General features: G+C 41.0%; 1 protein-coding gene across 1 annotated transcript; it reads left to right on the top strand.

Moving 5' to 3' along the window:
- The first annotated feature begins 4671 nt into the window (after positions 1-4671).
- LOC311506122 (uncharacterized protein) lies at positions 4672-7777 on the top strand. The gene is made up of 3 exons (XM_084570004.1): positions 4672-5453; positions 5723-5762; positions 5870-7777. Exons 1-3 carry the CDS (start codon positions 4807-4809, stop codon positions 6953-6955), a joined length of 1773 nt encoding a protein of 590 aa, XP_084426130.1. The 5' UTR covers positions 4672-4806; the 3' UTR covers positions 6956-7777.
- Positions 7778-17815: the final 10038 nt, after the last annotated feature.

The following is a 17815-nucleotide window of genomic DNA, read 5'->3' as shown; positions in this document are numbered from 1 at the left end:
TTATTTAAAGATGAGCACAATATATTGTGAGTCAGTATAGCTGACGTTTTGGCACTGCAAATGAAGATGACTCCAGATGGTCTATACATTGGCAAGCAACTAGTAACATGCCCAAATCAACAATGAGCATTCAATTAAAATCAAGAAGATGGAGATCCTGGCTAGTGAAGACTACGCTCTATGACCTTCTCCTCCTCTTACCTCATCCCACATTCAATGTCTCCATAGGAGAAAAGAAACCATAGGTTAATACTGTACAGAAACTCAATTCAAGTCAATAGAGGTCCAAATGATGTTGAAAAAGCCAATGGTAACCCAGTTTTTGTGCCCAGTGGCACATTTAACAAGTCCACCACAGCAGTAATTAGACAATAAATGCAATCACATAATTCACAGTTTAAACTACATGACTTACTTATTTTTAAATTTTACTCGTCTCAAAAAATCAAAAGACAAGATATTTCTGTGAAACTGGATATCTCTGTCATCAGATTACTATCAAGATTCAAGATTCAGAGAGTTTATTGTCATGTGCACAGTGCGGAAACATGTTTTCCCGTACAATGAAAGTCTTCTTTTGCCATCCACCCAATAAAATAAGCACACACAAATCAGTTTGATCTCATGTTGTTTGTTGTCATGTGGATTTGTCAGGCCAAGTTATCCTGATAACTCAGTGAACCTGCAGCTTGAAACAAACCCCTGAATTCATACTGAAGACTATTTAAAGGACGAACAAAACACAGAACTCCTCCCGTCTCCAGTTGTAGAGCAGACATAACTTGACATTCACGACACAGTGGAGCATTAAGCAGCTAAACAGGAATCTAAACACATGATAATCTTGCTCCACTAATGCTGGATGGGTAAATGTGTGTATACATGTGTAGCCACAATAATGAGAGAGAGTATTTCTTAGAAAAATTTTCATTACTTTCTTCAAAGTCAGAAGTTTATATACACAAAGATTACTATGTCTTTAAACAATGAAGGAAAGCCCTGATGATGATGTCATGGCTAAAAAATTCTCTAAGAAATTCTCTCTCTCATTATTGTGGCATTTAGCAAATAGAAATAATTTTAGTAATCCTAACTGACCTAAAACAGGAGAGGTTTAGTCTGATTTAACTTCAGACAGTGAGGAAAAAATGTTGATGTGTCTTTTAACACAGTGTATGTAAACATCTGGTTTCAACTGTAGTTAAAGAACAGAGGAGAGTTGAGTCACGCTGTGTTGAGGAGTGCTGTAGCTGCTGCTAAGGATACTGAACACAAATGATGATGAACAGGCTGAGGCGGCTGCTCTAATTGTCTCAAGACACTTTACAACATCCGGTCTGAAACCCGGCCTGAAACCCCGAGAGCAAGCCTGAAGGCAACGGTGGCAAAGAAAAACTCCCTGAAAACAGGAAGAAACCTTGATCAAGAATCAAGAATCAAGAATCCTTAATTGTCATTATGTGAGAACATAATCTCCTGGCTTAAATAGTGCAATATAAAAAACAATAGAATAGGCAACTATAATAATAAAATAAAATACAGTTATATATACATATAAATAGTCAGCAGCAAACCTTGTAAACATACAGTGCAAACGTTGCAATGACTTAAAGTCAGGTGATGTGAGGGCAGGTGACAGCTGGCTTTTTAGGTACAGGTATAATGATGGAGGACTTGAGACAGACACGAACTGTGGACAGCTGTAGAGACAGGTTGAAAATGTCCAAAAAACACCTGCCAGCTGGTCAGCACATAGTCTCAGGGAGCGGCCTGCCACTTTATCAGGTCCTGCAGCTTTGTGGATGTTGATCCTCCTCAGTTTGGAGCTCACTTGGTGAAGCTGCAGGACAAGAGGCTGATGTTGCTCCTCCAGCTGGGGTCTTCAGGTCATTTAATGCTAATTATGGTCATTTGCCGTCAAATTTAAGTTCTTTTGAGTACCCTTTGATGCCCTCATAGGCACAGTCAGCCATCAACAGCTTGACCGTCACATTGCTTTTGGAATCAAAAGCTATTATTATTGTGGAGGAGTGGTGTCACGAGGAGTGGTGTCCTTTTTGTGAACTTAAGTTCAGTGAACTTTTGTGAACTTAAGTTCACAAAAAGGACACCACTCCTCGTGTCTATTTCCTGCAGTTAGCTATAAAGGTGTTTCTTAACCCACTTCCTCTCTATGCGCCTCAGTTCTCAACCCTCATCCTCCCCATCCCTCTTTTCTGTTCAAATCTTACTTACCAATATTTAGTTGCTTGGGTCAGAAGTTTAAAGCAGTATGCTGGTAAAGAATAATTCTGATAAATCGGAAAGAGAACAAACCATCGTAATTTGTAACAGGACAGTGGAGAACTGCTGCGATTTGAGAAAGCAGCAATTTCTTTGAAATGCTTGGTCACATTTTGGAAAGTTTCAAAAAACAACAGCAAAAAAAAAAAAAAAACACCACGTCCACGTCTTTGGCCTTCATGATCTTATTCCAGTATTCCATTAATCTTGTATCTAAAACAAATAAAAAACGTTTAACAAGAGAAAATGTGTTTTGACGTGCGTATTTCCTGCAGCGCTTGAAGGCAACTCAGGAAATCCGTTTTGAATAACTGTAAAGCTACTGTATATACCACCAGTGTTGTGAAAGTTCACACGAAACAAGAGCTCGTTCAAAGTTCAGTTCCCACAGATAAAAGTGAACTAGTTCAAGTTCATAGTTCACATTTTCTAATTTTGTCTCCACCAACTGATGAGGAGAAAAGGAAACTAAACCAATCATCGCCACACAAGTTCTCTACTAAAGAATTTATTTTTTTTCTCTCTAAGCGAGTCGAGTTCCAATCTGTTTTCAGTTTTTATTTTATTAATGCAGGTAAAGGTGAAACCTCAATAAGGAGCTAAAGACTGCACGAGAGGAGGGCATGATGTCTCCAGCAAGGTAACGTTTGAATGTGTGTCACTTTCTGCAATGAGAAAAGTATAAAGTATTGTGTTCTTTTAGTAACCTACAACTATTCACCTTGATAATCATAATCATTCTGAGGTGCTATTTTACTTCCACACTTCACAGCCAGTAATTCTTAGCCAGTGAGACTTTTTTGTCCAATGCAGTTACAGCTACAAACTTGTACATTAATGTTGACATTAAAGGCATGTCATAAGATTTTTTATGAGAGATTCTCTTCAGAAAAACATCGTCTGGTTAGGCTGAACACAAATTCTCACATGGTTTACTTCCAGCAGTGGCGCTTCTGCCAAAACTCTAATGGAGGGCAGTGCTGGCAGTGTCAGACAATGGTCCTGTGATTTCTAATCTATTCAAATGGTAAATGAATAGGAGGGCAACTAAACACTGGCACATGACAATAATAAACAACTGTTTTTTTTGCTGTTCAGCTCATATAGCAATAGCACCTGCAATTTGGACTTGAAACTATTTTAACTAAAATTAAACTGACTGCTCACAATCATTTGATTCAGTTTAAATTCATTACAAAGCTGCTGAAATATAACTATCATCTAACCAGAAGTGCAAAGGTTTACTGGATCTATGCAAATCCAGCATGAAGAGCTGTGGCACTGCAGCTGGCAATGTGCTATTACAGCGTTTAAGTGTAATCGCGGATTGTGGCTCAGTAGGTAGACCAGGTTATCCACAAACCAAAAGCTTAGTGTTTCGATCCCCAGAATGTGCCACATGCTGAAGTGTCCTTGAGCAAGACACTGAACCCCCAGTTCAGTGTGAATGTGTGTGTGCCTGTGTGAGCGAATGTGTAGGGCTTTGAGTACCAAAAGGGAGAAAAGCACCATATAAAAACAAGACCATTTACCATTTAATCACACTCCCAGGTCATTCAGATTGCACTGCATAATCTGCAGTTTGCAAAAGGACAGAAAACAAGCCTCAATATGAGAATCTAACTTTAATGTATGTGACCCAAAGATTGTAAAATTATTCGCCATTTTACAAAAAGCAAACTTCAGAGAAAGGTTTGTGAAGCAGGACCTTTTGATCATGTCATGGGTTTCTTCTGTCGTGTCATCAATAGGCAATAGTAACATAATGCCACTAGCAACAAATTGATCTTTGCTTTTGTTAAATACTAAATCACTGTACTAATCATCTTTATAAAAAAAAAGGAGACAAACTGCAAAAATCAACAGTAAATAAAGAAATGCGTAAATGACTCAATAGTAATAATTATTATTAAAAGTAAATGTAGGAATTAGATAATTTATAATATGCAACATAAATGCTTATTTCTCTTGTAATTTGCTTCTGTATTGTTTCTGTTTAAATTCCCCTTTTTATTTTATGAAATTGTCAATTTAATTTATATTTGATTCACTGTAAGCTTTATTTGTTTACAAATGCATCTGTGAAAATATGTCTGGTTTAATTTCCGCTTTTAATGTGAACTGTTTCTCCAGGAACACTTGTTTTGAGGACTGTCCTGCAGAGCTGTGCATGCCAAATGGTTAGATAGAGAGATAGATGCTTTATTAATCCCAAACTGGGAAATTTCAGAGTTGCAGCAGCAATGTACAAGCACTCGGCTCTATACAATATATGTTAAAAAGAAAAAAAAAAAAATCCCCCAAAAATCTATATACATAATATTTACAAGAATTATAAAATATGTGAATATTAAAAAAAATAATGAATAAAAATAAAATAAAGAATAGAAAGAGCTGTGCATCCTGAATGTGAAGCACTTTGTTTTCAAAGACATCCCTGCATTTAATGTTGCTCTGTAACTTTCCACCAAGAAACTTTTAGATCGAAGCTCCATCTATCATATATCCTAGTATTTACTGTATATGTATTGTATTTGTTTTGAAATCTCACAACTGGATTATGCTCTCTCTTACAGAAAGGAACTCCAAGAGGCCTTGTGCCGCTACACCACAGATACTCTCACTGACATCCACACAGTGAGAGGATTCTGTGAGGGGTTCTCTAAATGGATGCTCAGGAGGGACACAGAGTTACACATGATGTTGTATATCAGAGACCGGCTTGATAAAGTCAGCCTGAACTTCAGTCATGTTTTCCAGTCAAAGGACAAAGGTAAAGCCTTAAAGGAATATATCAAGAACAAGGTCACACTGGTGACTGCAGACAGCAGGCGTGCAGAGCTGGGAAAGGAGCTGGATGAAGTGTTGAAGGATACTCTGGAAGGTCTGGAGAAGCTCCACTGCTTCCTGGATGCAGTGGAGAAGCTGGCTGTCACCTCACTACACGTGTTCAAGGAGAACCAGGTGTTACACCTGCCCAAAGAGATCAGCCTTGATCTTGTTGAGGTTGTCATCACTGCTGCGCGACTAGTCTGCCCTCTCCTCCTGGAGTTTAAAAGAGATGCAAAAGTCTTCTTCACACCCAAACTTCAGAATGTGGACGTGTTGGCATATCAGCTGGACAGATACATACAGACCACCAAGATAATCTGTGAGAAGTTGGAGAAAAGGTAGATTGAGTTTTATATAATACACACATTTTGCACAGTAAGCACCTTACTCTGTAGAAAATAAATTCTAACTACAAGTCTTTCACAGCTGCTTTAGTAGCCTTTGCCTGAAGATGACCACAGAAACTGTGGTAGAGCTCCATGTGGATTTGTCTGAACGTGACTCACAAAGGATGCTTGATCACCTCAATCAGCTTGATGAAATCAGGTGAGTTTTACTGAGATATATTTTCTACACAGTCTACAAACCTTACTTCTACATACTGCAGCATCCAGGGAGAAGTTTGGATGCTTGCTCCAGCCATGGATGTGGGTGGAGGAGGGGTGCAAGCCTTCTGTTCTAAAGCTGCTTCTCTAACCAATACTCCCCAGCCCCCTCTACCACCTCTACTGCCACCATGATATGACATCTATAGTTAGAATGTCTCAACAACTGCCTGATGAAATTCATGCCGACCTTCTTGTCTCTTGAATTCTTATCACTGATTACACTACTTTTCCTCTTTTCTTCTCTCAGGAAGGACCAGAACTTCAGAATGGTGTTCTTGTTCCAAGAGGTATCGTGTTCTGGCTTCATCGATAAGTTTAATGAGCGACAGCCCAGGATGCTGCAGTTTCTGAAGGAGCTGGAGGAGACTGCTGTTCAGTTAGACAGGATGAATAAGGGGGCAAAGATCTCCAGTGTGGCAGGCAGCTCAGTGGGAGCAGTTGGAGGTGTGCTGTCAATTGTTGGTTTGGCGTTAATTCCTTTCACTGCAGGAGTGTCTTTAACTCTGACAATGACTGGTGTAGGGCTGGGAATCACCAGTGGAGTTAACAGTATTGTCACCACTGCTACAGAGGTTGGAATTAATGTTACACAACAAAAGAAAGCCAGGGCAGTCTTTGAGAGCTTCATGGAGGATGTGCAGAGTCTCCAAGATTGTGTGGAGGAGGTGACCAAACAAACAATCTCAAGACTAGACCCAAGTGTGTTTGATGTGGCCGTGGAAGTAGGCAAGATTGCTGTTGTAGGCAATGTTGGTGCTATTGGAAAGGGTATAGATTCCATTGTTGATGCTGCCTCTGCTGCTAAGCTGATGGCAGCTGAAGAACTTGTTTCCAGTGCAGGTAAAGTGGTAGCTCAGGAAGGAAAAGCATTACGTAATGTGCCCAGGGTTGCCTCAGACATCCCAGATATTGGTCAGGCTGCAGCCAGAGGGCCACTTGCCCTCTCCAAGTCAGCCAGAGCTGGTTTCATTGCTCTGAATGCTCTCTTCCTTGGCATAGATATATTCTTCATCTGTAAAGACAGCATCAGTCTGGCCAAAGGCAGTGAGGCTGAAGTCTCACAGTTCATCAGAGCCAGAGCTGCACTTTGGAGCTCTGAGATAGACTCATGGAAGAAGATACACGATTGTTTGAACAAAGGCCTGCCAACATCAGAGGAAAAGAAAGCTGTCCTGGAGACACCATTTTATCAGGAGATGGAGACAGGAAACTCACTGAATCTGATCACGTAGAAACAAAAATCAAAGAGAGCTGATGTAACAGCTGGTATCATTAACTGTATAAATATGGACACAGAAGGTCAAAAGAGAAGCCAAAACAAGTAGAGCTCCCCCTGGTGACTGGCTGCAGTATAGGTCATAAGCTCCACACCTCCATGTTAGTGGAGTGGAGGTGTGGTTAGATGCTATAGAAACAGGATGTGACATCCATGAAGCAGTCCGTAGGACTGTGACAGTTCTAAAAAAATAAATACAAAAATAAATAAGTACAGTGTATAATCTATTATTTATTTGTAACTGATGGAGCCCAGTATTGATTAAAACGAAAATGCAAGTGAGTCTGGAGGAAGTGTAGTCAGGTCATTGATATCGCGGCCCTTCATGGCTCCAGTCTCGGGCTGTACTGCGCAGACTCTGGAGTGGCTCCAAACTTGCAAGATGGCGCCGCCCGTATTCCCTGGAAAATAGCGTCAGTTTTACCAATGCAAGGAAGTGGGGACGCATTGTCCTTATTTATACAGTCTATGGTATTGAGCATGTAACTGTACCTTTAGCCACTATGAAGATGGTTTTAGTACATTCAGTAATGCATACTAGCAGATTAAAATTATTTTTATGCTCGCTAGATCTACAAACATTTCCAATCACTCATTTTGTCAAATAAACACGAGCTTTGATAAATCACCAGCTGCACTAATTATATTTAAATTGTTCCATTCTAAGGTCTCTATGCATTCATTTCTTTCACTGACTGGTGTCTTGATTTAGTTATTCTTTATATCTTTTTTTTTTTCAGTTCAATTTCAGTTTTGATAACAAACATCACATCATGATCTACATAATATTCCTAACTAAGCAGAGGAAATGTGTTTCCAAAGTCAGCATGAAAATGTAACTCAGTTTAAGTGAAATTATAAGTGAAATTCTTTGTACAGATCACTTCCTGTTTGCCAACTGAAAGAATAAACTGAATATGTTTTTGAAAATTTGTCCTCAGTCAGAATGAGTGTCATTTGATCAGTACGCACAAAAAAAGCATGGCAGGTTGTTGTTTTTAGGGATGCACCGAAATGAAAATTCTTGGCCGAAACCGAAAATGGAGAACCCAGGGCTGGAAACCAAAACACTGAAAGAAATTGTTATGACAATTATTAGTAGCATTGCATTTATGGCTATGACTGTGTACTACCCTCACTAAAATCAAGCCATTGCAATTGCATAAATTAACAGTAATGTGTCAAAGAATAAATCAATTACAAAATTATGAAAATATTTATTTAGCACATTCCAACAATGCACAATATAAAATAAAATAAAATTCAAAATAAAATGTTTAACTTGACTCCACTCATGTGTACATTAAATAATAATGGAGCACAAGCTTTTGCAGCTGGAAATCAGCATCGAGCCACTGTGCGGTTAGACTGAGCGCATTTGTTTTTATTTTTATTTTAAAAAATGTGTGCACTGCACCTTCAGAAAAATAGCGCTGTCCCCTTAAGAAAGACGGTAGTCTGAATTGAAGCTGTGCACGGCTGTGGGTGTGCCGCTGAACAGGCATGTCGCAATAAAAAGTAAAAAAAACAAAAAGATGAACGTTTGGCTTGCTGTTTGTTTAGGAAGTGCAGCAGATTAATTTTAGATTAGACTATTGTAACGCTGGTTATTCTTAGCGTTAACTATAAACTTGACTTTGACTAAATTAAATTAGTTATGGGCTTTGGGTCAAGCAAACGCACGGGACCGTTTCTTCAGGGTAGCATGAATACTTTAATGTCCGACTCAACAATAGGACAACTGAGCACTCACCAACATGTGATAAATTATATCACTCGGCCCATATTAACCATCACCTATTAAATGCATGGTGTATCCTGAACTATCATCATACCATATCATACCAAATCATACCTCTCAGACCGACAACAATTCATCCACATCAACAACTGCACCTCCTCCACTGTTCCTCTGTCCCAAGGTGTCCCCCAGGGTTCGGTGCTTGGTCCTCTCCTCTTCATACTTTACCTGCTCCCCCTTGGCAACATCATTCACCACCACGGTCTCCATTTCCACTGTTATGCTGATGACGTCCAGCTTTATATCTCCACCAACTCCATCACTCCCGGCACTCTTTCCACTCTCTCCAATTGCCTCGCTGACATCAAATCCTGGATGCAGATCAACTTCCTCAAACTAAATTGTGACAAATCAGACCTAATCATTATTGGCCCCAAATCCCTCAACAACACCACAGACAGTTTCCGCCTCACCATCGACAACTCCACCCTGTCTCCATCCCCCAACAGCCGCAACCTCGGAGTCATCTTTGACAGTAACCTCTCCTTTGATCATCACATCAATCAAATCACCAGAACTGCCTTCTTCCACCTCAAGAACATTGCCCGACTCCGTCCATCACTCTCCTTCTCTGCTGCTGAAACCCTCATTCACGCCTTCATCACTTGCTTTTAATGTTTAGCTCAGTTTATTGTGTTTTTGATGTTATATTTCACATTGTTTTGCTGATTTGATGTCCTTTTTATGTAAAGCGTCTTTGAGTATCTTGAAAAGCGCTTTTAAATAAAATGTATTATTATTATTATTATTATTATAGTTCCTGTAGTGAATTAAGGAAAAGAATACAAATACTTGAATGAATGAATTAAATTGTACCAATTCTCTAATAACTTTAAATTTAAAAATAAATCTCATCTTACATTCTTCCCGCTCTTCAGATGAAATGTCCTCATTTCAACAGTTAAAAGGAAAAATAAATCTCATCTCAAAACTAAAACACAGAAGAGAGACTTAAGAAGTACGCTAGCTGCTGGTTAAAACAGAAAACAGTAAAACATCACAACAGGCACATGAATGGAAATAACCAATAAGCTTATCTACCAGAAATACACAAAACGGTAGGTTGTGATACCTAACAGAAATGACAATTTTAACGAAACACTAGTACTTCAAACCTGTGCGATATCGGAATAATGAAAATACAGTATAAAGCACATGTACATTCATTGACAAATGTATTTATTCATTTATTTATTTTTAAATCTTTGTAAACCTTTGTTTTTCAAATACAGTCCATCTGCAAATGTTAAGTTCATTAATATTCAAAAAATACATGTTCGTTCCTTTTCATCCTGTCAATGAGAGGGGCTGCTCACAGCACGAGCCGCTGTGGTCTCCGTACAACCTGTCCTGAACGAGTAGTTGGTTGGCCAACAGGTAGCTACTGCTGGAACATTGCCAGTCCGTTGGTTCTGTTGTGGCTGGACTCGTGAGACTCGTGTCAAGCCATTTCACAAGTTCAGAGCCGTAGTTCTGTGGAGTCTGTGATACCACTGGTGCTGGGAGATTCACACTAGCTGGAAGACGAGGTTCTCGACCATGAGCAAGAAAATAAGGTGAATATCCAGTGCTAGAATGTGGAGTAGAGTTAAAGGAGAGAACCACTGCTGGCAAATAGTGATCCCATTCACCACCATCATGATGAATGAGCTTAGCCAACTGTTCCTTTAAAGTCCTGTTAAATCTCTCAACCATCCCATTTCCACGGGGGTGGTATATGGTGTGGTTCGTTTCTTTTTGATATCCAGTCTTTGACATATTGCCTGAATGATTTCAGATTCATATTGTCGTCCCTGATCTGAAAACGGTTCTTCTGGAACTCCATGTTCAGGGATATACCTCTCACAAAGTACTTGTGCTACTGTAGCTGCTTTCTGATCTGACATAGGAAAAGCATGAACATACTTTGTAAAATGATCTTGCACTACAAGCACATACTTATGTTCATGCGAGGTGAGTGGAAGCTCAGTAATATCTGTGCACACAAACTGAAATGGTCTTTCTGCTTCTATGGATTGCAGGGGAGCATATCACATATCACAAAAGTTATCAATATCAGATCTCATGCTTGGCCAATAACACATAGTAAGGGCTTTCTTGAATGTGTGATCAGCGCTATAATGACCAGAGCAGGAATTGCCACGGAGAACGTTCATAGTGTCTGTGACTAGTGTGGCAGGAATCAACACTTGATACACAACTGGTTTTCCTGGTGCAATGTGAGTTTTTCGATAGAGCATGTCATCACACAGTACAAGTTTAGGGAATTGCCACCAGTGTTTTCTCTTAAATTTCCCTTTTACATGTCTGAGGTAAGGGCGTTTGGTCTGCTGTACCCATGTGAACACTTCTGAGAGAACGGGGTCAGAAAGTTGTTTAGCTACAATGTCATTTCCCTGACTAGAAAATGTGTTTCAACAGTTCCATACCTGTGTCGTTTGTCTGAACAACAAACCTGAGCCTTTTCACTGGCAACTGAAGAAGGTTTCGCTGGTAGATTGTGCAACTCTGGACCTGGAGGAGGAGTTTCCAGTTTGACATCAGAGGAGTGGTTGTCCTGGGTGGGAGGTACTTCTACCGGGATCACTGAGTCCTGTTGTGGAATGGGAATCCTTGAAATAGCGTCAGCAATTGTGTGTTTTTTTCCTTCCTTGTGTATTATTGTCCACTGGTAAGGATCCAACTCCAAAGCCCAACGACCTCAGCAACCTGTGGGGTCATGTGTGACATCCAGTTTACGTAGACTGAGGAGTGGACGGTGATCAGTGATGACAGTGAATTAATTACAACTCAAGTAGTGTCTGAAGTATCTGACAGACCAGACAATTGCCCAAAGTTCTTTGTCATATGTCGACCACTTCTTTTCTGTGCGGGTCAGAAGATGACTAGGATATGCTATAACCCGTTCTTTCCCCTTTTGAACCTGAGAAAGCACCAACAGCATAATTAGATGCATCTGTACTGAGAATGAATGGCTGATGAAAATTTGGAAATGCCATTACTGGAGGGGAGGTGAGAGCATCTTTCAATGTCTGAAATGTAGTTGAACATTCTTCAGTCCATTCAAATGGCACAAGTTTTTTGTGTGAGTCTGTGAAGAGGATGAGCAATGAATGTATACTTGTGCACAAACCGTCTGTAGTAAGAGCACAATCCCAGAAATGCTCGAACATCAGTAGATGATCTTGGGACAGGCCATTCACATATACGCTGGCTGTTCACAGGGTCCAGTGCCAGTCCATCACGTGAAACAATGTGTCCCATGTACTTAACAGCAGATTTGCAAAACTCACATTTCTTTGAATTTAGCTTCAAACCTGCTTGTCTGAATCGTGTGAGAATGTCTGTCAGGTTTTGAAGATGATCTTCAAAGTTTCGGCCCATACAAATTATGTCATCTAGATAAATGACGCATGTGGTCCAGTGGAGACCTCTCAAAACAAGCTCCATTAGTCTCTAAAAAGTTGGTGGTGAGTTTTTCAGACCCATGGGCATCACCTTGAATTGATAGAGACCATCACCAGTTGTAAATGCTGTTTTGGGTCGGTCTGCAGGATCCATTTCAACTTGCCAGTATCCACTTGACATGTCCATGGTGGAGAAAAACTGAGAGCCAGACAGTGCATCCAAACTATCATCGACTCTTGGGAGAGGATGTGTATCAGTGATGGTGACTGAGTTCAGTATCCTGAAGTCGACACAAAACCTGTATGTGCCATCTTTCTTTGTCACCATGACCACTGGGCTGGCCTAGGGGCTTGTGCTGTCCTCAATGAGATCGTGAGCTTTAAGCTCCTCCACCTGACGATGGATTTCTGCTTTCATGGTAGGAGAGGTCTGATAGGCTCTTTGTGAGATGGGCGTGTCACAGCTGGTCGTGATTTTGTGTGTGACCAGTTGTGTCCTTCCAAAGTCATGTGAGTGTTGACTGAACACATCTGAGAATGACTTTAAAGTGTCTTTCAGTTTCAAATGCTGTGCACTTGTGAGGTCAAAGTTCAAAATATCAGGCAGTACAGGTGGCTTGGACATCACAGGCATGTGAATATTGACATTACAGACAGAAGCTTCCATCACTGTGTATTCGTCCCTGTTACTGCCAGATGTGGCGTGAAGAGTTCCAATCTGAGTACCACCATGTAATATGACAGCCTCACTGGAGGGATTAGCAACCTTCACATAGATGGAACCTTGTTCAGCTTTTGCCACAGTCCATGCAAAACCAGTAGATGACTGATTAGTGGTTCAAACACACCTGCATAATCATGAGGAATCAGTCCTTTAAGTGGCACATCTACGTAGTTTGGCATTGATGACCATCTCTGACATGGCTGGAACTATTACTGTAGAAGATACTGTAACATCTGTTAGCTTAGGGACATACTGATGTGGGCTAACCAGTGGCACTACTTCGTCATCTACAACCCGAATTCCAGAAAAGTTGGGACGTTCTTTAAATTTGAACAAAATGAAAACTAAAAGATTTTCAAATCACATGAGCCAATATTTTATTCACAACAGAGCATAGATAACGTAACAAATGTTCAGACTGGGAAATTGTACACCTTCATCCACTAAATGAGCTCATTTCATATTTGATGCCTGCTACAGGTCCAAAAAAAGTCGGCACGGGGGCAACAAATGGCTGAAAAAGCAAGAAGGTTTAAGAAGATTAAGCTGGGAGACCATCAAGCAAGTAATTAAGTTAATTGATATCAGGTCTGTAACATGATTCGCTATAAAAGGGATGTCTTAGAGAGGCAGAGTCTCTCAGAAGAAAAGATGGGCAGAGGCTCTCCAATCTGTGAAAGCATGTGTAAAAAGATTGTGGAATACTTCAAAAACAATGTTCTTTGATGTCAAATAGCAAAGGCCTTGCAACTTTCATCATCTACAGTGTATAACATCATCAAAAGATTCAGAGAAACCGGAGATGTCTTTGTGCGTAAGGGACATGGCCAAAGACCTTTATTGAATGCCCGTGGCCTTCGGGCCCTCAGACGACACTGCATCACTCATCGGCATGATTGTGTGACTGACATTACTAAATGGGCCCAGGAATACTTCCAGAAACCACTGTCAGTTAACACAATCTGCGGTGCCATCTTCAGATGCCGACTAAAGCTCTATCATGCAAAAAGGAAGCCATATTTGAACATTGTCCAGAAGTGACGCAGTGTCCTGTGGGCCAAGACTCATTTGAAACGGACTGTTTCAAAGTGGGAAAGTGTTCTATGGTCAGACGAGTCCAAATTTGACATTCTTGTTGGTAATCACGGACACCGCGTCCTCCAGGCTGAAGAGGAGGGAGACCTTCCAGCGTGTTATCAGCGTTCAGTTCAAAAGCCAGCATCTCTGATGGTATGGGGGTGCATAAGTGCATATGGTGTGGGCAGCTTGCATGTTTTGGAAGGAACTATGAATGCTGAAAGGTATATAAAAGTTTTAGAGCAACATATGCTCCCCTCCAGACGACGTCTATTTCAGGGAAGGCCTTGTGTATTTCAGCAGGACAATGCAAAACCACATACTGCAGCTATTACAACAGCATGGCTTCATCAGAGAAGAGTCCGAGTGCTGAACTGGCCCGCCTGCAGTCCAGATCTGTCGCCTATAGAAAACATTTGGCGCTTCATTTAACGAAAATACGTCAAAGACGACCATGAACTTTTCAGCAGCTGGAAACCTATATCAGGCAAGAATGGGACCGAATTCCAACACCAAAACTCCAGAAACTCATAACTTCGATGCCTAGACGTCTTCAAACTGTTTTGAAAAGAAGAGGAATTGCTACACCATGGTAAACACGCACTGTCCCAACTATTTTGAGACCTGTAGCAAGCATCAAATATGAAATGCGCTCATTTTGTGCATAAAATTGTAATATTTCTCAGTTCAAACATTTTTTATGTTATTTATGTTCTGTTGTGAATAAAATATTGGCTCGTGTGATTTGAAAGTCTTTTAGTTTTCATTTTGTTCAAATTTAAAGAACGTCCCAACTTTTCTGGAATTCGGGTTGTACTACAAGAGCCATGTTGCAGGGGTTTACAATAATGCCATTCCAGCCCAAAATCAGTGGTTTAGTACAGTTCCTTACAACTTGAAGAGCATGTGTCATTGGCTTGTGAACAATACTTAAATTGACTAAGATTGAGTCAACAGAGTCCAGAGGGTCACCTGTGACACCAGTGAGAGGAACAAAGTGTCTCACAATGGGCTTCTTGTGGAGAGCAGTTGTAGACATCCTAAAATCCTCACTAATAACAGAAATGTCTGCTCCGGTGTCAACAAAAGCATGTACCACAGTGTCCTCAATGATAACTGACACATATCTTTTTGACATATTGATTTCAGTTAAACTGTCTCTAGTAGAGTCAATAGGTGGCACATTACTTTCCTTATGGGCCTGGATAGAGTCAGTAGCTGACAATTGGCCCTCATTGTCAACTACTTGTAGTTTACCTTGTTGGTGTGAGAAGGAGAATGGAACCGTACATGTCCAGGACTTGGAGAGCGATGAGAGACATGTCTGTCCTCATGGCGTTCAGGAGAGCGGCCACGCCTTGTGTAGTCTCTGGGTGATGGGCTGTAACCACATGCATGTCGCTCAGACGATCCAGAACGAGTGTGGGAATCCTGTCTTTCGTACCGGTCCCTTTCATGCTTTGGAGGTCTGTAGGAAGTATCACGAGCTGAGTATCAATCATAGGAAGAGTCTCTATAGTTGTTCCTTTCTGAGGAGTAGTAGGAGACTCCGCTGATGAGATCTGTAGTCTGATGAGCCACGTCTTGTGTCTTGTCGCTGGCGTTGCACCTCTAGCTGTAACTGCTCAACTCTTTCTGAAAGTGTCTCCAGTGTCCTCTGCATTTTTCAGAGATCATCTGAGGTGGCAGAATGGACACCGTGAGAAGTTGAAGATGCAGGAAAGTGAGTGGGTACCAAGGGAGGGACAACAGATGCGACAAGTGCTTGAGAAAAACACTGCAGAGTATTTGGAGATGAAAACACCCTGCTAGCTTGATGAGCGTTCTCAATCTGTTGTGCAAACCGAAGAGCAGATTCCAGTGTCGTCACACCATGTTCATGACAACGCAGCTGAAGGTATGGTTCAATTCCAGCAATGAAGCGTCAAAATTTAAGATAAGATAAGAAAAACTTTTATTCGTCCCACAATGGGGAAATTGCAGTTTGCAACAGCATGCAGAAATGATATAATAATAGATATATATATATTGCACATATTAGGAGTGCTCGTTGTGGAGCCTAACAGCAGCAGGAAGGAAAGACCTTCTGTATCTTTCCTTCACACATCGAGGGTGAAGCAGTCTGTCACTGAAGCTTCTCCTCAGTCCTGTCAGGTCACCGTGCAGGGAGTGGGACTCATTGTCCAGCATGGAGGACAGTTTAGCCAGAACTCTCCTGTCACCCACCTCCCTCACTGAGTCCAAGGGGCAGCCCAGGACAGACCTGGACTTCCTGATGATCTTATCCAGCTTCTTCCTCTCCCTCTCTGTGATGCCACTGCTCCAGCAGACCACTCCATACAAGATGGCTGATGCCACTACAGAGTCATAGAAGGTCTTCAGGAGTGCCCCTTTCACTCCAAAAGACCTCAGTCTCCTCAGAAGGTAGAGCCTGCTCTGTCCCTTCCTATAGAGTGCATCAGTGTGGTGAGACAGCAAAAACTGGAAGTGCCTCACCAGGCAGGCGAGTGCGTGCATTAACATAACTTTGAAAAGTAGACAGATATGCAGTCTGTCCAAAACCAGCCTTCAGTTTTTCTTTTGGTGCGGCATAGTCAGATTTTGTTGCTTCAGTATCTATGCTTCTATCCCAGCAACTAAAAGCAGCACCACCAAGGTGTGTGGGCAGCAGTTTAGCCAAACTGTCTTCATCATAACATGGTGTAGCTTCTACAGCCACTTCAAAACGTCTGCACCATCTTGAAAAGTCCTTTTTCCCATGAAAACATGAGGGAAGTCTCTAACAGCATACTGTGACATAGCATGCAGAGAGTTAGGAGGAAAGGGTAGTTCGTTCCAACCTGTACTTTGACTGGCCCACTGACAGTGACCGCTGTGTCTTATCTTGAAGATGAAACGTCCGACAGAGTCCGTTTTATTCCTCCAGTACACCGACCGAGTCACTAGCTTAGCGTTAGCTTGTAGCAGGAGCAGTCATGAGGAGAGGGGAAAAAAAACATTGCGCCGTCATTTCACAGGCAGTTACTTCGTTAATCCCCGGCAAAACTTTGCAAAAATCGGCAGTCCACAAACCAGTGTAACGCTGGTTATTCTTAGCGTTAACTACAAACTTGACTTTGACTAAATTAAATTAGTTATGGGCTTTGGGTCAAGCAAACGCATGGGACCATTTCTTCAGGGTAGCATGAATACTTTAATGCCGACTCAACAATAGGACAACTGAGCACTCACCAACATGTGATAAATTATATCACTCGGCCCATATTAACCATCACCTATTAAATGCATGGTGTATCCTTAACTATAGTTCCTGTATTGAATTAAGGAAAAGAATACAAATACTTGAATGAATGAAATTATACAAATTCTCTAATAACTTTAAATTTAAAAATAAATCTCATCTTACTATTTTTATTTTTTTTTTTCCAATGGCACGCGATCTACCCGCACAGCTTTCGCGATTTACCGGTTGATCGTGATCGACGTAATGGGCACCGGCACCATCACTGGGAAACCAATTCCATACTTGGATGTTTGGATTTCAGGTGATAAATTAAACCAGACTTTGCAGAAGCACGCCTCTTGAAATTTCAGCATCACAGGTTTTGGAAATTGTTATCAGTGGGTCTTTATATGTTTATATAATACTTTATGTATTGAAATATGTCCACACGGCAGACATGCCCGTGCTGGCTGAGGTTGTTGTTTGCGTCATCGCAACATCCTGTTTTGGCCGTGTTGTTTCAGCGTTAAAAGTCTTTTGGACGAAAACCGAAAATGCACTTTTGGGCCATTTTCTGCCAAATT

This window comes from Chelon labrosus (genome assembly GCF_963514085.1).
Source record: "Chelon labrosus genome assembly, chromosome: 21".
In the NCBI taxonomy this organism is placed as follows: Eukaryota; Metazoa; Chordata; class Actinopteri; order Mugiliformes; family Mugilidae; genus Chelon; species Chelon labrosus.
Note: the sequence above shows the minus strand (reverse complement) of the source record. Positions and strands in the feature narration are given on the sequence as shown.

Coding starts and splice junctions, on each gene's coding strand:
- LOC311506122 (XM_084570004.1), top strand. CDS start 4,807: ATGTATTGTATTTGTTTTGAAATCTCACAACTGGATTATGCTCTCTCT. Junction 5,454..5,722: donor TGTGAGAAGTTGGAGAAAAG/GTAGATTGAGTT, acceptor TACATACTGCAG/CATCCAGGGAGAAGTTTGGA. Junction 5,763..5,869: donor TGCTTGCTCCAGCCATGGAT/GTGGGTGGAGGA, acceptor TGACATCTATAG/TTAGAATGTCTCAACAACTG.